This window comes from Hemitrygon akajei, chromosome 14 (assembly GCF_048418815.1).
Source record: "Hemitrygon akajei chromosome 14, sHemAka1.3, whole genome shotgun sequence".
In the NCBI taxonomy this organism is placed as follows: Eukaryota; Metazoa; Chordata; class Chondrichthyes; order Myliobatiformes; family Dasyatidae; genus Hemitrygon; species Hemitrygon akajei.
Genome location: NC_133137.1, coordinates 34,640,509 through 34,664,177, shown reverse-complemented (window position 1 = coordinate 34,664,177; position 23,669 = coordinate 34,640,509). Strand labels below are relative to the sequence as shown.

Below are 23,669 nucleotides of genomic sequence, written 5' to 3'. Positions count from 1 at the left end.
CTTGTGAACCAGTCCACGATAGTCAGGAGGTGCCGCGCTCTGCGCAACACTGGCAGGGGGCCCACGATATCCACATGAATGTGTCGAAACGCCGGTGGGTGGGGTGGAACTGCTGCGGCGGAGCTTTGGTGTGCCGCTGCACCTTGGCCGTCTGGCAGTGCATGCACGTTTTGGCCCATTCACTAACTTGCTTGCGGAGTCCGTGCCAAACAAACCTGCTGGAGACCATCCGGATGGTTGTCCTGATGGAGGGGTGCGCCAAGTTATGAATAGAGTCGAAAACGCGTCGCCGCCAAGGTGCCGGGACGACGGGACGGGGCTGGCCGGTGGCGACGTCACAGAGTAGGGTCCTCTCACCTGGGCCTACGGGGAGGTCCTGGAGCTGCAAACCGGAGACTGCGGTTCTGTAACTTGGGATCTCCTCGTCTGCCTGCTGCGCCTCCGCCAGCGCCTCAAAGTCTACCCCTTGGGAAAGGGCGTGAATGTTAGGGCGAGAGAGCGCGTCCGCCACGACATTGTCCTTACCCGAGACGTGCCGGACATCCGTCGTGTATTCAGAGATGTAGGACAGATGGCGCTGCTGGCGGGACGACCAGGGATCGGACACCTTCGTGAGCGTAAAGGTAAGCGGTTTGTGGTCCGTGAATGCGGTGAAGGGCCTACCTTCTAAGAGGTACCTGAAATGCTGGATTGCCAGGTATAGCGCCAACAGTTCCCGGTCGAAAGCACTGTATTTGAGCTCGGGTGGTCGCAGGTGTTTGCTGAAAAACTCCAGGGGTTGCCAGCAACCCACGATGAGTTGCTCCGGTACCCCACCGACTGCCGTGTTAGATGCGTCCACTGTGAGGGCGGTAGGGACATCCATTCTGGGGTGCACTAGCATCGTGGCGTTTGCTAAGGCTTCTTTGGTTTTAATGAAAGCGGCAGTGGACTCCTCGTCCCAGGTAACGTCCTTGCCTGGACCCGACATCAGGGCGAACAGGGGGCGCATGATTCGGGCAGCTGAAGGGAGGAAGCGGTGGTAGAAATTTAACATACCCACGAATTCCTGCAGGCCTTTGATTGTGGTGGGTCGGGGGAAATGGCGGACTGCGTCTACCTTAGCGGGCAGAGGGGTTGCCCCGTCTTTAGTAATCCTGTGGCCCAGGAAGTCGATGGTGTCGAGCCTGAACTGGCATTTGGCCGGGTTGATTGTTAGACCGTATTCACTCAGTCGGGCATAGAGTTGACGGAGGTGGGACACATGCTCCTGACGACTGCTGCTTGCTATGAGGATGTCGTCCAAATAGATGAAAGCGAAGTCCAGGTCGGGTCCCACCGCGTCCATTAACCGCTGGAACGTCTGTGCGGCATTCTTCAGGCCGAACGGCATGCGGAGGAACTCGAAAAGGCCGAACGGGGTGATGAGTGCCGTTTTGGGGACGTCGTCTGGATGCATCAGGATTTGATGGTATCCCCGGATGAGGTCTACCTTGGAGAAGATCCGTGCGCCGTGCAGGTTTGCTGCAAAATCCTGAATGTGCGGCACAGGGTAGCGGTCCGGTGTTGTAGCCTCGTTCAGCCTGCGGCTGTCGGACCGCCGTACGATCCCCAATTCCTCCATCTTGAACTCCTCCTTCGCCAGTCGGAGCTTGTCCGGGGGAAGCCTTCGAGCACAGGCGTGGAGGGGTGGTCCCTGGGTCGGGATGTGGTGCTGTACGCCGTGTCGGGGCATGGCTGCCGTGAACTGCGGTGCCAGAACCGATGGGAAATCCGCCAGGACCCTGGTGAAGTCGTTGTCGGACAGCGTGATGGAGTCGAGGTGAGGGGCTGGCAACTGGGCTGCACCCAGGGAGAACATCTGAAAAGTCTCGGCGTGGACCAGTCTCTGCCTCGGCAGGTTGACCAGCAGGCTGTGAGCCCGCAAAAAATCCGCACCCAGAAGCGGTTGGGCTACGGCGGCCAGTGTGAAGTCCCACATGAACCGGCTGGAGCCGAACTGTAGCTGCACCGTACGGGTGCCGTAGGTCCTTACTGTGCTGCCGTTCACGGCCCTCAGGGGGGGACCCGGTGCCCTGCTGCGGGTGTCGTAATTCGTCGGAGGTAAGACGCTGATCTTGGCACCGGTGTCGACCAAAAAACGGCATCCCGACCTCTTGTCCCACACATACAGGAGGCTATCCCGATGGCCAGCCGCCACTGATGGCTACGGCGGCTGGCCCTGGCATTTCCCGAGAACTTGCAGGGCAGGCGATAGCGGTGGGCTTCTGCGCCCCACCGCTGGTGGTAGAAGCACCATTGTTCGTTGGTCTCCTCACCCCTGCCTCCGGGGTTAGCGGGCTCTGTGGCCGGGCCTGGTCTGGTTTGCTGCTGGGAGCGTGGCCTGGTGATCTGTGCGACGGACGCCCCACTCACCTTCTTGGCGTTCCACAGCAAGTCTGCCCGGGCTGCCACCTTCCGGGGGTCGCTGAAATCCGCGTCGGACAGCAGCAGGCATATGTCCTCGGGCAGCTGCTCCAGGAATGCCTGCTCAAACATGAGGCAGGGCTTGTGTCCGCCGGCCAGAGACAACATCTCATTCATTAAAGCCGATGGAGGTCTGTCCCCCAAACCATCCAGGTGCAGTAAGCGGGCAGCTCGCTCGCGCCGTGAGAGTCTGAAAGTCCTTATGAGTAGGGCTTTGAAGTCTGTGTATTTGCCGTCCTCCGGGGGCAGCTGTATGAACTCCTCAACCTAGGCGGCTGTCTCCTGGTCGAGGGAGCTCACCACGTAATAGTAACGTGTGTCCTCTGAGGTTATCTGCCGAACGTGGAATTGGGCTTCTGCTTGCTGGAACCATAGGTGAGGTCACAGCGTCCAGAAGCTTGGCAGTTTCAACGAAACCGCATGAACAGATGCGGCGTCGTTCATCTCCGGTCCAAATATCGTTTGGACCGTCGGGGTCACCAATTGTAGCGGTGTGCTACACGCAGCGCTAAAATAACGACACGGAGTCGGTAAACTGCAGTTAAATAAGATTTTATTCGAACTTCACAGCCTCGCTTTAAAGCCTCCCTGATCCCGCCCTCCCCGGGCACGGATGCTGTAGGGGGCACGTACTCACAGTCCCCCGCGGGCTTTTCCCTTTGTTGGTGAAGCAGACCTGGCGCCCTTTTGGGACTGGCCTTTATGCCGGCGCACTGGCTATTTGTGAGCCGGTTCGAGTGCGCTAGGAAGTGGGTCGCCACAAAGTGAGTGTTTACTGGATCAAATATTTTAAGACCAAAATCTGTTGAAAGTGCACAGTGGTCTAATGTGCAATATCAAGTTAGAACAGAGCTCAGTCTGCCAATGTACACTTGCTTTGCTTTTTTTCAGATGTAATGCTCCAGAGCAGAAGCAAAATGTACCAATAGGTACACTGCGAAAGGATGTGAAATCCCATGAGGAGAAAATACAGGCCCAGGAAAAGAAGCTGGAAGCATTGAAGGTAAGGTTGAGATATATGGCTACAATATGTAAGATCAGCCATTGCATTGCCAAATTTTTCCGTCCATGCTGTTGTATTTTCCTGGCAGGAATCTGGCCTCTTGGAGGGAGATTGATAGACTGAAGAATAGAGGGGAGGGGTGTCTCATTGAAAGCTATTGAATTTTGAAAGGCTTAGATAGAGTGGATGTGAAGAGAATGTTTCCTTTGATAGGGGAGTCTAGGAATTTGTGCCACTGGCGACAGTGGAGGCCGGTCACTTGGTGCATTTAAATCAGAGGTTGATAGGTTCTTCATTAGTCAAGGTGTGAAAGGTTATGGGGAGAAGAGAGAAGAATAAGGTTGAGAGAGGAATGGATCAGTTATGATGAAATGGCAGAGCAGACTTGACAGGTTGAATGGCCTAACTTTGGTCCCATGTCTTGGGTCTTATGTCTTATCCAGTGAATGTCTCCTTGGTCTGTTGACTATAAAAATTTTTATGCCAGGTCCGTTTAGACAGGGGATGAATAACTTGGGAAAGCCCTTAATTTGACATTAATTAATACAGTTAAACCGCAGAGTTAATGTTACACATGAGAATTCTGCAGATGCTGGAAACATGATAGAAATGTTCGAACCCATTGTATAAGTAAGGAGATGGATGTCAGCTACTACTTCAAAATTAATCCATCAACGAGGACACTGGTTAAAGGCAGATTTCAGACTAACATTAGGAAGCATTTCTTTACACAGTGATTTGGGGACACATGGAACAAACTATCTAGTTTGAGAGTATTACCTTAGAGACTTACAAATTTAAACTCGATAGTTACTTCAGCACCAATGTTTTGGAATTTGGCAACACACAAAATGCTGGAGGAACTCAACAGGCCAAGCAGCATCAGTGGAAAGGAGTGCAGTCCATATTTCGGGCCAATACCCTTCCTCAGGAATTTGGTATGCGGGGGGGACATCACGTGATGACGTAGGATCGAGACGCAGGGACCCAGCTCTCCCGTAAAAAGTTAATAAATTAATGTTTAAATGAAGAAAAGTTAGTCAATACTCTCTAAAAGTTGCTTATAAACGACTCCGGACTGTGTCAAGCTATGCCTCAAGGAAAGAAGATGAAGAAAACTAATACCGGGAAGACTACGCAAGCTGGAACAAGAGCGAGGCCCACGTCTACCGAGGAGCCGCGATCTCAGGTACATTGTATCGCCGGTGATACTGGACAGGAGATGGTGGCAACGCTTGCCACTTCCAAAGGAAAAAACCATCGTGAACTGCGCAAACGCGAAGGATGGAGCATGCGCAAACAGGAACAAAAAGAACTACAAAGCCCAGCTACCACTGCAACTGAAAGTGATAGCGAATCTCTCGGAAGGATCAGCTGAAGGAGGTAAAAGTCCTTCTAGAAATATAGAAAAGACTTTGAGGCAAATAATGCGTAAATTAGACACATTAAAAGGAATTTGGTATGCTTTGTTGGACCAAATGGCCTGCTCTTGTCAAAAACTTTCTAAAACTCCGTAATAAAAAATATAGAACAGGAGGTGGCCATTTGGCTCATTATATCTGCTGGTTGAAAGAGTGTTGCCCAGCCTAACCACGATCCTTTCCCCTTCTCTCCACTTTCCACTCCCCACTCTTCTTGCATCAGGTCTGTAGCTCTGCAGGTTATGGCTCCCCCTTTAGAAACATAGAAAACCTACAGCACAATACAGGCCTTTGGCCCTGTTACACCTGTGCCCCAACTCTGAGGGGCCGAAGGGTACAAAGTAGCCCCCTCCTTTTTGAGAATTGCAAGATCGCTATTAATTCAGGTCTGGGGACCCCGGAAATGAGAGAGAATCCTCATGGGTTTGGAATGTGTCCTGGCCTCCGCGATACAAAGCCACGGATAACGGCCATTGTCTCTTGGAGACGGAGTTGTGTATTGAGTACTGTGCTATTCATTGAAGCCCTCGGGGAATGACCAAAGTGGGCTGGGTTGAGGGATGGCACCATCCCAACCTGATTGACATCTGAGACCCCGTGAGTAAGGATAAAAGAGGGTCTGGGGAACAACCCCTTTAGATGCACCAGGAGAAACGCTAGAAATCCCGTGACAGCGTTCAATAGCGACAGCTGGTGGAGGGCCCACGTGTGTCCTTTCCCGTTGCCCGGGATTGAGGCCTTACCACGGAAGACGGCTTAGCTAAAGAAGAGATCACCACCGATGACATTTCGAAGGATCGACATCATAAAAAGGAAAAACGGGCAAGTTCTAAAAATCCGTCTCTCTCTCCAACCAAAAGCTGCAGCCTGAATGAACTGAAGTGGCATTTATATTTCTATCGGACAATACATTATCCCCTAGACAAGGATAGAGCTATTTCTTATTGATTATTGTTATACCCACGCTTTTAGATTTAGTATTGATGGCGTATATTATCTGTATGTTTGCATTGATATTATTTTTGTGTATTTTTATCAATAAATACTGTTAAAAATAGTACCAGCAGACTTCAACGGACCTCTCTATCTTTGCTGGTAAGTGACCCAGTTACGGGGTACGTAACAACTTGGGGTTCTCGTCTCGAGATTTGATACCAAATTAGGAGGCCAGTGAATCGGGCTTGTAAGTCCAAACTTGGATCTGGTACGCGGGTAGCCAGACGGGAAACCAGCAAAGATGGACGTGGATGAATTTATAGAAAACCCGACTCTGGAGGCGCTAGAGGTGGCCACCAAATCGGACTTGATAAATATGGCGAAGGGACTAAACCTCGCAGAGGTGAGGTTGTCAATGAAAAAGCGGGAGGTCCAAAGGGCCATAACTCAGTATTATATTGGGAAGAATGTGTTTGCAGCTGAGGTATTGGAAAATATCCCTGAAAAGGTACCAGCTAGTGGGACGGCTCAGTTGGAGTTGGAGAAATTAAGGTTGGAACATGAAATTAAATTAAAGCAGCTGAAAAGGAATAGGAAAGAGCTGAGAGAGAAAAAGAAAGGGCCGACAAACAAAGGGACCATGCGCTCCAGCTAAAGGAGTTAGAGGTGAAAAGGGAGCATGAGCTCCAGCTAAAGGAGTTAGAGGTGAAAAGGGAGCATGAGCTCCAGCTAAAGGAGTTAGAGGTGAAAAGGGAGCATGAGCTCCAGCTAAAGGAGTTAGAGGTGAAAAGGGAGCATGAGCTCCAGCTAAAGGAGTTAGAGGTGAAAAGGGAGCATGAGCTCCAGCTTAAAGGAGTTAGAGGTGAAAAGGGAGCATGAGCTCCAGCTAAAGGAGTTAGAGGTGAAAAGGGAGCATGAGCTCCAGCTAAAGGAGTTAGAGGTGAAAAGGGAGCATGAGCTCCAGCTAAAGCAGCTGGAGGCAGCTGAAAAGGAAAAGGAGCAGGACAGAGCTGAGAAACAAAGAGAGCATGAAATTCAGTTAAAACAGCTGGAAGCAGCTGAAAAAGAGAGGAAGGCAGAGAAACAGAGGCAACATGACTTGGATATGGAGAAGCTAAGGCAAGAGTGAAGAGCTCAAGGGTCAGACTGAGAGGAGCGGTTTAATGTTAGTCGGGAGTTGAGGGTAGTACCTCCGTTCGAGGAGACGGATGTTGATAGTTATTTCTTGCTTTTTGAAAAGGTGGCAGTGAATCCGAAGTGGCCCAAAGAGCAGTTGGTGGCGTTGTTACAAAGTGTGTTAAAAGGGAAGGCACAACGGGCATATGCGGGGTTGTCCATGGAGGAGGAAGAGGCGGAGAATTATGCCAAATTAAAGGAGGCCATTCTCCGGACCTATGAATTGGTACCTGAAGCGTATAGACAAAAGTTCAGAAATTTAAAGAAAGGGTGGAATCAGACGTATACCGAGTTTGCCTATGAGAAGGGTGTGCTCTTGGATCGCTGGTGTACAGCAGAAACAGTGGAAGAGGATTTTTGGCATCTCAGGGAGTTAATTCTGATTGAGGAATTTAAAAGTGGTGTTTCGGAGGATATCCGGATGTATTTGAATGAGAAGCCGAATAAGTCCATCTCCGAATTTGCTAGGTTCGCAGATGAATATGCCCTAACCCGCAAGACAAAGTTTTCCTTGAATAAAAGTTACCAGAGAGACTGTGGGAACGATAGAGAAAGCCCGCCGGCTGAGGCAGAGGTCCCGCCGGGAGCGAGTGGTAAGATTGAGGAGGAGAAGCAAGACGGCCCGAGATTTCCGGACTTGACCTGTTTTAATTGTGGAAAGGGGGGACATATTGCATCTAGGTGCTTTGCTCCGAGGAAGGAGACAGGAAAATGGAAAGCAGCCGTCCCTATAGGATGTGCCGTGGTGATCAGTAAATCGACAAGAGAGCCCCAGGTAGACAGAGTACGAGAAGGGTCTGAGACTTGTATGTCAAACGGAACCGTGTCTGTGAGAGAGGGAGACCCACCAGTTCCCGTGCGGATCTGGAGAGACACGGGAGCTGAACTGTCATTGATTAGCAGTAAGGTACTGGATTTTGGTCGCAAGACGGGAATGGTAGCTGTGAAAGGAATAGGAAAAGGGACCGAAACGGTGTCCTTGCATAGGATCATTATGAATTGTGAGCTAGTATCTGGACCAGTTGAAATGGGGGTGCGATCAGAATTCCCGAGAACTGACGCAGACATCCTTCTGGGTAATGATTTAGCCGGTGGTAAGGTTTGGTCGGCAATGAAGCTGACGAGACAGCGGGTGGATGTTCCCGCCCCTAGATTCCAAGATCTATCCCACATGCGCGATCACTCACAGCATGTCGAGAAAGGCAGCTGGGAACGAGAGCAGTTTAAATCTGGCCAGTGTCGATTTGGCCGAGACGTTTTTACTGACCCTGTACCACAAGGGTTTAGAGGGTGGTAAAACGAAGATTAGTAAAGTGAAAGAGAGTAAGGGAGAGGAGGTAGACCTGCCCTTAGCGAGGAGAAAAGTTCTAGAGGCACGAAATAAAGATGAGAAACAGATAAAGCTGTTAAAAGGTCCAGGGTTGGACATGGATGATCTGTCTGGTTTGGCAGAACTGTTTGAAGAAGTTGAAAATTCTAAATGTGTTCCCGATAATGAAATGAGGGCAGTCCTAGATGAAAAGGGTGCCCTTACCTTGAAGAAGTCTGCTGGGTTGGCAGATGAGGTTGTTTCAGCCCGCGGGGTTGAGTTTACTCCAGAAGGGAGATGCCCAGAGAGTAGCTGGGAGGATCAGGGGAATTTAGAATTTGAACAGGGTATGGGTGTTGAAAGCCTGGAAGAGGCAAATGTCCCGTTTGAGTGTGTCCAAGATGTGGATGCACGTGGTACTGAACCTAGTAATGGAGCTCAGAAAAAGTCTGAGGTATTTGATTCAGTTGAAAAGGAATGCAGTCCTTGTGGGTCAGATGGACTTGGTTCAGTGAAGAAAGGGTTAACCTTGGTAATAGTGGGAAGTGAGAGTTCCCAGTTGTTTGTGCTTGAAGATGTGTTAAAAGTTAGTGAGGAGATAACAGGTGGTGAGGTGAATATTATTATTGAAGGAAAAGGGAAAAGTGTAGTTTCCAAATCGAATGAAGAAAATTTAAAGTCTGGATTGATGTCAGAAGCAGCAACCAGGCTACCGAGACAATGGCTTGGTACCGCGGTGCCTGTGAATCAATTACAGATTGAGTTGGAAGGTAAAGGGGCCCCACACGCTATTGTTATTCCAGAGTGTGGTGTGAAGCCGCAGAATTCGAAATGCTGTTTGAACAAAGAGGGATCGCTGGCATTGAGAACTAATCGCCTGAAGGGTCCTGAAGAGAAAACTAGCAACTTGCGTAAAATTAAAGAATTATGTGGAAATTCGGAAAATGGTCTAAGTTTGGAACACATTGTTGATAAAATAACTCCTATGAAAGGAGCGGGTGAAAGCCTATTTCGCCAGGGTGCACAAGCTCACCACGTGGTAATTAACCGGAAAAGAGGCGAGGGTTAATGGGACGCCATTTTTAAATAGCAGAAGCCGGTTTTAAGGGATTTCGACAAAGCATGTGAATAATAAAGACAATCCCCATGGAAGCTTGACTGTTAAGTTTGAAAGTAACATAAAGATTAGTATTTGCATGAACTTTTGTAGTATACATGTAAGCTAAGATCACAGCTCTTTAGTTTTTGTTTGCTGAAGGAAAGAAATTTTTTTTAAAAAGTTGGTTATTAAATTGGAGTCTGATGCTACAAGACTTTAGTAAGGTACAAGATGTTAAGATATTAAAGGAAGTGACAATGTAATCGGTAACTGTTTAGATCAGGGGTGGGCAAACTTTTTGACTTGTGGGCCACAAAGGGTTCTAAAATTTGACAGGGGGGCCGGACCAGGAGCAGATGGACGGAGTGTTTTGGTAATACACCTCATAAGAGAAAATAAAATATCATGGGATATGTAGAAAACATGTGCTTTAATTTCAATTGAAAATGAACAAATGCATTACAACAAAATATCTGTCTTTGAAGTCCCATGCTATTAGCTATTAGCTAAATTTAGCTATTTATTGAAATGACTTTTAAAACACTGAAAATTAAATGAATAAAATACAGCTTTTTTTAATAGTAACAGTTATTATTTTAAAGCACTGAAAATTCTGTTATCCTTCAAGATATTGTCATCATCACTCTCCTCCTGACTGTCTTTATTTCAAAAACGGTAGGAGATGCAGGTCTACTTGTTCTGCTCCTTCTTATTCAATTGTCCCCTGTGCCAAAATTCAACAACGACCAGCACAAGGACAGAACAGTGACAGCGCGCCAGTATGCGGAGCGCGTTATTTGATCTGGAGCGCATTTTTTATTTTGAGAACGTACGTGCACCTGCGCACTACTCATGTCCATCACTTAACAGAAATGACATGTAACATGTAAGGCTTATTGAAAAAAATATTTTCAAATGCATTTTTTACATAACACAACGAAGAAACTTATTTTTAATTTCAGTGGGAACAGTGTTGTTGGTCTCCCTTTTTAGCCAGCGCATCAAAGTCTGGATTTAGTTTTGTTGTGGCGATTCTCAGGATGGATCTGAGGTGTTGGTCAGTTAACTTGGATCTGTGGCTGGCTTTGTTGATGTTCATGACGCTGAACGCCTGTTCACACAAATAGGTCGAGCCGAACAACGCCAGCATCTTCTGTGCCATCCTCCGGAGGTTTGGAAACACCTCTTTACCAAGTGAAGCATAAAAGTCATTCAGTTTAAGAGAGTTGAACTTCTCTTTTAAGACGGGGTCAGACTGAAGGTCGATCAGTTCCAGCTGTAGCTCCTCTGGTGCTGTTTCAGGATCTTGTGACAGGGGACAGGCCACCAACTGAAGTGACTTGTCAATTTTTTCAATATCAGAAAAGCGACGGCAGAATTCTCTGTGCAGCGCATCCAGTGACTCGCTGTATTTTTTCACATTTGCGCCGGCCTCTTCCAGCGTGGCTAGTGTGGGAAAATGAGTGAATAACTTATTCAAAATTTGCCTGGAGAAAAAAGCCAGCTTGGATTTAAAGGCTTTCACGTTTGTGTACATGTCATGCACAAACTGATCCTTCCCCTGTAGCTTCGCGTTCATTCATGTGTGAAAATATATCCACAGCAAACGCAAAGTCACAAAGCCAGCTCTTGTTGCTCAGCTCAGGAAATTCGCCGGCCTTCCTCAGTAACTCCAAAAATGCACCGATCTCCTCTTTGAGCTCCCATACTCGTTGAAACACTTTGCCCAAACTTAACCAGCGGACACGGGAGTGATAAAGTAGGTCCTGGTGATCCGCAACAGTTTCCTCCAGGAACGTGATGAACTGACGGTGCTGAAGTCCCCTTGCACGTATAAAGTTGAAAAGTTTTACGACAGGATTCACAACATGATTCAGCTGTAATACCGATTTACATAGAGATTCCTGGTGGATGATGCAGTGAAGGAAAATAACATCCTGGTCAGGATTTTCATCTTTCACTTTATTCTGTATTCTCCTCAGCAGGCCGACATTTTTCCCTGTCAAATTAGGAGATCCATCTGTGGTGACGTTGATAAGTTTACTCCAAGGGAGCTTCATATTTTCGATGACAGCAGACACCCGGTCATACAAGTCCTCTCCCCGTGTTTTTCCTTTCAGAGACTCCATTGTCAAAAACTCCTCCGTTATTTCAAAAATATTGTTAATTCCTCGGATAAAAATGAGGAGCTGAGCAGTGTCTTTTACATCGTTGCTTTCATCCAGTGCTAATGAATATAACGTGAACGACTCTGCCTTTTTATTTAAGTCGCTGGTTATATCTTCATCTATCAGTTCCACACGGTGAGTCACTGTCCTGCGTGATAAACTGATTTTTTCAAATTTGTCTTTGCTGTCCGGACACAATACACCTGCTGTCTCCACCATACATTCTTTTAAAAACTCGCCTTCAGACAGAGGCTTGCTGGCCTTTGCTAACTCGCCTTGGTACTTGACTCATGAATGGCAGTTTGACGGTGAAAATTTTTTTGTTGAGCCTGTAAATTAGCTGCCAGCCTCTGAGCATTAGCTTCCCGTTCTTTTGTTGACTGGTTGCTAGCATAGTTGGCATGTTTTGTGGCAAAGTGACGGCTGATATTATATTCTTTAAAAACCGCCACAGTCTCTTGGCATATCAGGCATACAGCAGTTGATCGGTGTTCGGTAAAAAGATATTTAGTTGTCCACTCCTTATTAAACACCCGCCATTCTCTATCCACTTTTCTTTTCTTAGCTCCACTCATCTTTACAGAAGGGGTGAGAGGTCAAAGAGTAAAGCGCAAATGTGGAATAATACGCTGCACCTCAACAAAGGTCAATGTATATAGAGTGCGTCATCTATTGGGAAAACGCCAGAATTGCGGGGAAAAAACGTTAACAAGGTTTATTAATATAATTTCATCAAGTTCTGCGGGCCGGATTAAAAAGCTTAATGGGCCGCATATGGCCCCCGGGCTGTAGTTTGCCCATGCCTGGTTTAGATGCTGAATTGAATGTATAACTGTATTACAATGTAGAAAAAAAAAACTTTTGTATTGTGTTAGATTCTAAAATCCTGTAAGACTGTATTACTTCATTTTTACCGATGGTAAAAACGTGTTGAAGAAAGGGGGTGTTACGCCTGTGCCCCAACTCTGAGGGGCCGAAGGGTACAAAGTAGCCCCCTCCTTTTTGAGAATCGCAAGATCGCTATTAATTCAGGTCTGGGGACCCCGGACATGAGAGAGAATCCTCATGGGTTTGGAATGTGTCCTGGCCTCCGCGATACAAAGCCACGGATAACGGCCATTGTCTCTTGGAGACGGAGTTGTGTATTGAGTACTGTGCTATTCATTGAAGCCCTCAGGGAATGACCAAAGTGGGCTGGTTGAGGGATGGCACCATCCCAACCTGATTGACATCTGAGACCCCGTGAGTAAGGATAAAAGAGGGTCTGGGGAACAACCCCTTTAGACGCACCAGAAGAAATGCTAGAAATCCCGTGACAGCGTTCAATAGCGACAGCTGGTGGAGGGCCCACGTGTGTCCTTTCCCGTTGCCCGGGATTGAGGCCTTACCACGGAAGACGGCTTAGCTAAAGAAGAGATCACCACCGACGACATTTCGAAGGATCGACATCATAAAAAGGAAAAACGGGCAAGTTCTAAAAATCCGTCTCTCTCTCCAACCAAAAGCTGCAGCTTGAATGAACTGAAGTGACTTTTATATTTCTATCGGACAATACATTATCCCCTAGACAAGGATAGAGCTATTTCTTATTGATTATTATTACACCAGTGCTTTTAGATTTAGTATTGATGACGTATATTATCTGTATGTTTGCATTGATATTATTTTTGTGTATTTTTATCAATAAATACTGTTAAATATAGTACCATCAGACTTCAATGGACCTCTCTATCTTTGCTGGTAAGTGACCCAGTTACGGGGTACGTAACAGCCCACAAAGCTGTGCCAAACATGTACTTACTTTAGAAATTACCTTGGGTTACCCATAGTCTTCTATTTGTCTAAGCTCCATGTACCTATCCAGAAGTCTCTTAAAAGACCCTATCATATCCGCTGCCACCACTGTCACCGGCAGCCCATTCCATGCACTCACCACTCTCTGTGTAACTTACCTCTGACATCTCCTCTGTACTTACTTCCAAGCCCTTTAAAACTCTGTCCTCTCCTGTTAGCTGTTTCAGCCCTGGGAAAAAGCCTTTGACTATCCATACAATCAGTGCCTCTCATCATCTAATACACCTCTGTCAGGTCACCCCTCATCTTCTGCCACTCTAAGGAGAAAAGGCAGAGTTCAGGCAATCTGTTCTCATAAGGTATGCTCCCCAATCCAGGCAACATCCTTGTAAATCTCCTCTGCACCCTTTCTATGGTTTCCACATCCTTCCTGTAGTGTGGCGACCAGAACTAAGCACAATATTCCGAGTGGGGTATAGTATATAATATATACTATATTAACACTATATTCTATACTTCTTTTCTACTATCAAGGTACAGAAGCCTGAAGATGTACACTCAATGCTGTAGGAGTACTCCATCATCAGGTTTCTTGCTCTTTTTGGGCTTTTAGTATCCTATGGACTCCTAGATCCTTCTGATCCTCCACACTGCCAGGAGTCTTAACATTAACACTATATTATGCCATTATATTGGACCTACCAAAATGAACCACCTCGCATTTATCTGAGTTGAACTCCATCTGCCGCTTCTCAGCCCAGTTTTCCATCCTATCGATGTCCCGCTGTAACCTCTGACTGCCCTTCACGCTATCCACAACACCTCCAACCTTTGTGTTATCAGCAAATTTACTAAACCATCCCTCCACTTCCTCATCCACGTCATTAATAAAAATCATGAAGAAAGGGGATCCCAGAACAGATCCCTGTGGCATACCGTTGGTCACTGACCTCCATGCAGAATATGACCCGTCTACAACCACTCTTTGCCTTCTGTGAGCAAGCCAGTTCTGGATCCATAAAGCAAGATCCCCTTGGATCCCATGTCTCTTTACTTTCTCAATAAGCCTTGCACGGGGTATCATATCAAATGCCTTGTTGAAATCCATATACACTACACGGACTGCTCTACCTTCATCAATGTGTTTAGTCACATCCTCAAAAAATTCAATCAGGCTCATAAGGCAGGACCTGCCTTTTTCAAAGCCATGCTGACTATTCCTAATCATATTATGTCTCTCCAAATGTTCATAAATCCTGCCTCTCAGGATCTTTTCCTTCAACTGACCAACCACTGAAGTAAAACTCACTGGTCTATAATTTCCAGGGCTATCTCTACTCCCTTTCTTGAATAAGGGAACAACATCCACAATCCTCCGGAACTCTCCTGTCCCCATTGATGATGCAAAGATCATCGCCAGAGGCTCAGCAATCTCCTCCCTCGCCTCCCATAGTAGCTTGGGTATATTTCATCTGGTCCCAGAGACTTATCCAACTTGATGCTTTCCAAAAACTTTCCAAGAACTCCTCTTTCTTAATGTTCATATGCTCAAGCTTTTCAGTCAGCTGTAAGTCATCCCTACAATCGCCAAGATCCTTTTCCATAGTGAATACTGAAGCAAAGTATTCATTAAATATCTCTGCTATCTCCTGCAGTCCCATGCACACTTTTCCACTGTCACACTTGATTGGTCCTATTCTCTCATGTCTTATCCTCTTGCTCTTCACATACTTGTAGAACACCTTGGGATTTTCCTTAATCCTGCTCGCCAAGGCCTTCTCATGGCCTTTTCTGGCTCTCCTAATTTCATTCTAAAGCTCCTTCCTGCTAGACTTATAATCTTCTAGATCTTTATCATTACCTAGTTTTCCTGAACCTTTCGTAAGCTTTTCTTCTTGACTTTTTTTCACTGTCTCATTGGAACGTACCTATGCAGAATGCCATGCAAATGTCCCCTGAGCATTTGCCACATTTCTGCCATACATTTCCCTGAGAATATCTGTTCCCAATTTATGCTTCCAAGTTCCTGCCTGATACCCTCATATTTCACCTTACTCCAATTAAGTGCTTTCCTAACTTGTCTGTTCCTATCCCTCTCCAATGCTGTGGTAAAGGTGATTGAGTTGTGATCACTATCTCCAAAATGCTCTCCCACTCAGAGACCTGACACCTGGCCAGGTTCATTTCCCAATACCAGATAAAGTACAGCCTCTTCCTTTGTAGGCTTATCTACATACTGTGTCAGGAAGCCTTCCTGAACACACCTAACAAATGTCACCCCATCTAAACTGCTTGCTCTGGGGAGATGCCAATTAATATTTGGGAAATTAAAATATCCCACCACAACAGTCTTGCTATTATTACACCTTTCCAGAATCTGTCTCCCTATCTGCTCCTTGATGTTACTATTGGGTGGTCTATATAAAAGAAGCACCCAGTAGAGTCACTTACCCCTTCCTGTTTCTATCTTCCACCCACAGAGACTCCGTAGACAATCCCTCCATGACTTCCTCTTTATCTGCAGCCGTGACACCATCTCTGATCAGCAGTGCCACGCCCCCAGCTCTTTTGCCTTCCTCCCTGTCCTTTCTGAAACATCTAAAGCCTGGCACTAAGAAACCATTCCTGCCCCAGAGCCATCCAAGTCTCCATAATGGCCATAACATCATAGCTCCAAGTACTGATCCACACTCTAAGCTCATCCGCTTTGTTCTTGCATTAAATGCACTGATTTTCTGCCTCTACTGTCCTTTTGGGCACTTACTTCCCAATTGTAACCTTTTGGGTTGTTACGGATTCAAGCAACAATAAATATATGAGTTAGGCAGGGGTTTTTATAACAAATAACACGTTTATTAAACACTGAAAACAAACCCCCCAAAAGTAAACAAATCACTAACGTAACCGGAAATCAGCTGCTGTGCGGCAGCTTAAACAGTTCTTAAAGCGATGTTGCAAAAACAGTTCTTCAAAGTAGTATTGCAAAAGTTCAAAATGCTCACAGTCCATTTAAGGGAGAGACTTTTTAAGACGATTTAAATTCTCTTTCACGTCGTGTTGCTTCAGTTCCCAAATCGAACTTTTCCCACGAAGAATTTTACGAAGATGATATGTAACGGCTTAAAGGCACTGACCTTTCCTTTACAACACTGTTCCCAATCCTTTCTGCTATTCACAGGGATTAACACGAGAACAGTCAACGAATTCCTTCCAAATGAGGATCAAACAAGGTCGAACCTGTTGCACCGTCGAAATCGATTCTCCTCAATCTTTTAACTCCCGAACTCCGATCTTCACTCTCCACTGATTCTCAACTAGCAGTATTATAAAGAAACTGCTGGCAATGACCTTTTAAACTTTAGGCATTAGATAAAACTTCATCTTTCAACTAAACTGCGTCATAACGTTAAATCACGCAGTGGCATGAAGTCAACATGGCAAATCCAGCCACGAACTGCTCCTCCTCACAGGGAGGGGTCCTCCTTTTATACCCTGTTTAAAAAAAACCTGTCACATGACCTCTACTGGCGGGAAAATGACATCACTCCACCATCACAAGACCATTACCTCAAGTCCAGTATAGCTTCAACCCCAGTCACGGGACAAGGGTACCACTGTCATGTGTCACGGGTACGTAACAGGGTGAAAAGGCTTTTCCTCATCACAGTAACTTTCCCTGATGTGAACAAGTTTAATGTATTCTGAAGCCCTATGCAAGTATGTATCCCTTCTGGAAGTGCTGGAGATGCAGACTCCAAAAAGCTGAATTGGAGTAGGTAAAATACCCAGACTAAAATCATTAGAAAGATTGTAACTTACTCGGGTATCCATAGCTGCTAAATCAGAATCATGTTATATTATCACTGACATATGTAGTGAATGTGTTGTTTTGTTACATTACTATAAGAAATATAAAAGCGCAAAAAGAGCAAGAAACCTGATGATAGAGTACTTCTAGAGCACTGAGTGTGCATCTTCAGGCTTCTGTACCTTGTTTATAGGAAAGAAGTATAGAATATAGTGTTAATATAGTATATAGTGTATACTATATAGTATATAGTATTAATGGTAAGACTCTTGGTAATGTGGTGGATCAGAGGGATCTTGGGGTCCGAGGCTCAAAGCAGCTGCACAGGTTGACTCTGTGGTTAAGAAGGCGTACGGTGTATTGGCCTTCATCAATCGCGGAATTGAATTTAGGAGCTGAGAGGTAATAGCACAGCTATTTAGGACCCTGGTCAGACCCCACTTGGAGTACTGTGCTTGGTTCTGGTCGCCTCACTACAGGAAGGATGTGGAAACCATAGAAAAGGTGCAGAGGGGATTTACAAGGATGTTGCCTGGATTAGGGAGCATGCCTTATGAGAATAGGTTGAGTGAACTTGGCCTTTTCTCCTTGGAGCGACGGAGGATGAGAGGTGACCTGATAGAGGTGTATAAGATGATGGCAGGCATTGATTGTGTGGATAGTCAGAGGCTATTTCCCAGGGCTGTTATGGCTGCCACAAGAAGACACAGGTTTAAGGTGCTGTGGGGAGTAGGTACAGAGATGTCAGGGGTAAGTATTTTACTCAGAGTGGTGAGTGCGTGGAATGGGCTGCCGGCAATGGTGGTGGAGGCGGATACGATAGAGTCTTTGAAGAGACTTTTGGATTGGTACATGGAGCTTAGGAAAATAGAGGGCTATGGGTAAGTCTAATAATTTCTAAGGTAGGGACATATTCGGCACAACTTTGTGGGCCAAAGGGCCTGTATTGTGCTGTAGGTTTTCTGTCTTTCTATGTTAAGTCCTGGATGATGTTCTTTAATGATGGTTGCCAACTTGAGGCACAGCCTTTTGACTTCCTTGATGGTGAGGAGGCTAATGCCCATGATGCAGCTGGATGAGGCTACAACACTTGTAGCTTTTCCCAATCCTGTTCATCCAATTCGGAGCCTCCATGCCAGGCGATGATGTGCTGTCCATGGTGCATCTGTCGAAATTTGCCAGAGTCCTTGGTAACATACTAAATCTCAAACTCCTACTGAAGTCTAGATGCTGCCATGCCTTTTTTATGATTGCAGGTTGTATAATTAGGTTAGGTCCAGGGGAGAAAAGTTGATATCCAAAACTACCCAAAAACTTTAAACTGGTGTTGAGATAATCTACTTTAAATCTGTGCCCCTGTGTTTTGTCCCTTGTGCTGAGAGACGGATCATTTTGTTTGCTGCCCAATTTAAATAATTTATTTTTCCTTTGGCTTTGAAGGACCCATTTTTGCCCATTGAGTCAATGCAGGTTCACTTAGTAATCCCATTTTCCATGTAATTCATTCCTTACATACTTCCATCAGCTCTCCTCAGATTTTACCACTCATCTGCAGACTAAGGGCTGTTTACAGGGACCAACTAAACTACCAGTCAGTATATCTTTGTGATATAGAAAGAAACAGAGGGCTCAGAGGAAAACTGAACTCCACATAGCACCGGAGATCGGGAATACACCTGAATCAGTGGAGCTGATGGGCAACCATTTCCTAGTCGAGCCACTGTACTGTCCAACGTCCCTCAACCAAATACTACTTCAGCTACTTTTGTTTCAAAGTAAATATTACCAGTTTATCCAATCCCGTTGCCAAAACTTCCTTGTTATGTCTGCGGAGTTGTGACATCTGCGCAAAAGCTTTTTCAGAGCTCACCATCTGAAATGTGCTTGTAGAATTGAAATATTTCTGCTTGCAATAAAAATTGGGGAAATTTAAGCAAGGGTCTTGGCCCGAAACATCGACTATACTCTTTTTCCATAGAAGCTGCCTGGGCTGCTGAGTTCCTCCAACATTTTGTGTGTGTTGCTTTGGATTTCCAGCATCTGCAGATTTATTTTTGCTTGTGATTGGGGAAATTGAATTTGCCTTCAGCTATGTTGAATCAGTTTCAGTCCTTTGTAATCTGATTTTTGATTTTTTTTTACCTGTTCATAGAAAAACATTCCTGTCCGCTCCCAGGCTGATTTAAAGAAACTTCCACTGGAGGTCTGCCGCAGTCCATCAGAGGAGGTGAGTAGTGGAAAAGTTTGTCACTGGTTACTGAGCAATCAGCAGAAAAGTGAGTCAAGTTTGTGAATTATAATATAATAAGTGAGTTAGCTGAGACATTTCCATTCTGTTATAAACACATTGAGGTGGTCATTTTTATGCCTATGCATTAATTTAGAAACCTCAAGCATATGGACTTTGTTTCCTGTCCTGACATTAACCTAGTTTCTGTGTTTTCAAATTGTTACAGAGAAGCCGGTGAGTAGGGGTTGCTGCCCTGTTAATAAGAGTTGGAAGGTATTAACAATCATGAATCTATTTTCTGTGTGTAGTTTGGAAAATTGTTGAACTGCTGAGCCTTGGTAAAAGTGATGATTCCACTAGTATTGGGTAGGAAATGTCGGGGTGATAATTGTGATGTCTGGCTGAGTAGCTTGGTGGTGATTGCATTTGCACATCATTGCTAAGCTTGCCCTTGTGGACACTGGAGGTAAACACAAGGGGAGACATGATAGTGTAGCAGATAACGTAACGGTATATCAAAGAGATGTACGAGATAGTGGGTTAATTGTCCACATGGGTGGCACAGGCTCATTGGGCTGGAAGAGCTTGTTATTGTGTTCGCTGTCAAAATAAAAAGAAATTAAATTGAATTAGAATAACAATTTGTGAATGTGTTGAGACTTCTCATCTTTCTACCATTTCAAATTTTGAGAGAAATGAAATTCACAAACATATCCAAGTAGAACAAAACTTTATTGATCTTCCTGCTCATCTTCTGAGCCAATACCTAAGGTAAAGAATTTATTTAAATTTTCTGTAGGGTCGTGCTTCTTCGAGTAGCCAACGGCCGCGATCACCACCACTGGCTGATATCATTAAAAATGCTCCAAGCCATCCACCTTCAGTAAAGTCCCAAGCTTCAATACGAGCGTCTAGATCTGCAAGCAAAGCTGTGGCTACTCACACCAATGTTACTGTTAAGAAAGCAGTTGCCAATGCAGGAAGATCCCAGCAACAAGTGACAGCATCCGCAAAACAAACTCCTATATCTCCGAGGAATGGAGCGCAGCCATCTACTTCTGTCAGGAATGTTTCCCCTATCTCTGTTAACACAAAGAGCCAACAGGTGAAAGGAGCAAAGACCTTGGGACACAAAAAGGAGACACTGAGTAGGACTGTTCAGGTATTTACAATAATTTTATGTAAAATGGATGTCAAATGCTTTCACAAAATATAATTATTATCACCAAAATGACTAATTTAGCTGCTTCATGGTTGACTCTCAATTTGGAATATAGTGTATTACACAGATGTGTTAACAAACTTTTTCCTAGTCTCTATTAGGGGAAAAGACAGACTTTTAAATATTGTACTTTTTTTTTTTAAAAAACGTGCTCTCAGAATTACATTGGCACTGCTTTTTTGTCTTGTATTGCATAAGGATCTGGATGACTTTATTCTGGATCCTGTACTTGGCTGCTAAGGTAGGTTCATATCCCGCTTTCTAACGTGAAGAAGGTCTTCAAATCTAATGTAAGAGCACTTAACTGATTATCAAATGTGTTTTTTTGTAGTTGACAGTTCTTGACATTGCATTTTTTTAATAATTGGTACCTAGAAGAGAAGCAAGATGTTTCCTCTAAAAAGTGAGGGTAGAGCCTTGGGAGGAGGCCCCAGAGATAACTTGGCCACCCCGGTTCTAAACAGGTGCTTGCTGTAATTTACTCTGCTTCTGTATTCAATGATGAGACTTACAAAAGAGGAAGAAGAGAACTTTTACAGTCTTATAACTTTGTTTAGGACTCCCCATAAAAGTTTCACCATTTGCAAAACAAAACTCTCTTCTAAACTAGATCATTGATAGTTGCTAGGGGATTTTTTTTTTAACTTATAGAGCTGCATAGTGGCAAAACTAATAGAACCATTGGCTCAGGAATAAAGCAACTTGTCTTTAGCCACGTGTGTTTTGCAAGTTCTCCTTGTGACCATATGGTCGCTTTTCCTGCTATCTCCCAAAGATGCACAGATTGTCCCAGCTGTGTGATTGGTAGAACATGGGAGAAATTGGATAAAAATGGAGGAAGGATTAAACGAGATGAGCATAGATTATAAATGCTGCTTGATCATTGGTGTTGGCTTAGTGACCTGGATTCCTGCTTTTTCACTGTAGGAACGATTCCAGGAAATTCTTATAAAGTGTTTTTCTCTCCAACAGTCTGTGGGAACAAGAAAAAGGAATACAGTGATAGAAAGTAGTGAGGAAGAGGAGGAGGAGGAGGAGGAGAAGGATGAGGACAAGGAAGAAGAAAAAGAACAGGAAGAAAGGAAGACAAAGACAATACCCAAAGTTTCTGAATCAAAGCGTTTGAAGAAAGATGTGACAGATGTTGTGGAGGTAACAAAAGTATAAACTATTTTATATGGAGTCCCATCATTGGCCTCTATTATATACTCCCCCTTTATTCCTCTCATCTCTCCCTTTGCCATTTATTATTTGATATCCTTTGAAATTATCTGCTAATTTGGCCCCAATCTCTGGCTTTTGTGTATTTTAAACATGCCTTCCTAAAGATGTTAAATTTGTGATTGTGCTGTGGTGTTGAATATTACCTTGCGTCTTGCCTGGAAGTTATACTCAAATGAGTCTAAAGGATTGATTTGTCAGTTGAACCTTGCACTGTCCTCAAGTCTGCACATGAATTTCAGCTGAAGTAATATAATGCTGGACAACACCAAATGATAGAAAGAAGTAACATAGGGTTGGAAAGTGTTGTTTCATTGTGGTTTGATCTAAGGAACTGCAAGGGTAAAAAGACCCTGATGAGAGTTGTATACAGACCCCCAAATACTAGTAAGGATGGGGTCCACAAATTACAACGGAAGGTAGAAAATGCATGCCAATAGTGCAATGTTGTAGTAATCATGGGGGAGTTCAGTATGCAGGTAGATTGGGAAAATCAGGTTGCTGCTGGATCCCGAGAGGGACTTTCTAGAATGACTGTAAGATGGCTTTTTGAATCACCTATTTTGGATTGGATGTTGTACAATGAACTGGAGTTGATTAGAGTGTGTAAGGTAAAAGAACACTTAGGGAAAGTGATAATGTGATCGAATTCATCCTGAAAATTGAGGAGGAGAAGCAAAATTTAGATGTATCTGTATTACAGTGGAGTAAAGGGAATTACAGAGGCATGAGAGAGGAGTTGGCCAGAGTTGTTTGGAAAAGGACACTGGCAGAGATGACGGCAGACCAGCAATGGTTGGAATTTCTGGAAGCAATTCAGAAGGCACAGGATATATACATTCCAAAGAGGAAAAAGTATACGAAAGGCAGGATGACACAACCGTGGCTGACGAGAAGTCCAAGTCAAATAAAAGCCAAAGAGAGGGCATATAATAGAGCAAAAATTAGGTTTAGGAAGTCTTAAAAACTAACAGAAGGCAACTAAAAATAGAAGGTAAAAATTGAGTAGGAAAGTAAGCTAGCCAATAATATTAAAGAGGGTGCTATAAGTTTCTTTAGATACTTAGTGTAAAAGAGTGGCGAGAGTGGACCGGTGGAAAGATACTAATGGGGGATGAGGAAATGGTGAACAAACTGAATAAGTATTTTGCATCAGTCTTCACTGTGGAAGACACTAGCAGTATGCCGGAAGTTTGGGAAGGTCAGTGAGCAGAAGTGTGTCAAGTTGCCATTACTAGGGAGAAGGTAGGAAACTGAAAGGTCTAAAGTTTGCTGAGTCACTTGGACCAGATGTTGTATACCCCAGAATTCTGAAAGAGCTGGCTGAAGAGGATAGGGAGGCATTAGTAATGATGTTTCAAGAATCACTAGATTCTGGAATAGTTCTGGAAAATTGGAAAATTGCAAATATCACCCCACTGTTCAAGAGGGAGGGAGGCAGAAGAAAGGAAATTATAGATCAGTTAGTCTGATGAATGGTTGGGGAGATAATTGTTAAGGATATGGTTTTGGGGTACTTGGAGGCATATGATAAAATATGCCATTTTCAGCATAGTTTCCTCAATGGAAAATCTTGCCTGACAAATCTGTTGGAGATATTTGAAGAAATAACAAGCAGGATAGACAAAGGAGAATCGGTGAATGTCGTGTACTTGGATCTTCAGATAGCCTTTGACGAGATGCCACACTTGAGACTGCTTAACAAGTTACATGGTTTACAGGAAAGATTCTAGCATGGATAAAGCAATGGCTGATTGGCAGGAGGCAAAGTGTGGGAATAAAGCCTTTTCTGACTAGCTGCCAGTAACTAATGGTGTTCCACAGGGGGTCTGTGTTA

The 23,669-nt window shown here is 44.8% G+C and overlaps 1 protein-coding gene across 2 annotated transcripts in view; it reads left to right on the top strand.

Annotated features, from left to right (window-relative positions):
* morc2 (MORC family CW-type zinc finger 2) overlaps positions 1-23,669 on the top strand; it is a 108,489-nt gene that overhangs the window by 68,592 nt on the left and 16,228 nt on the right. For both annotated transcript variants that reach the window (XM_073065796.1, XM_073065795.1), the window contains 4 exons: positions 3,337-3,448; positions 19,312-19,386; positions 20,189-20,551; positions 21,584-21,763. In XM_073065796.1, the coding sequence (XP_072921897.1) occupies positions 3,337-3,448; positions 19,312-19,386; positions 20,189-20,551; positions 21,584-21,763 (730 nt within the window). The remainder of the gene's footprint in view (positions 1-3,336; positions 3,449-19,311; positions 19,387-20,188; positions 20,552-21,583; positions 21,764-23,669) is intronic.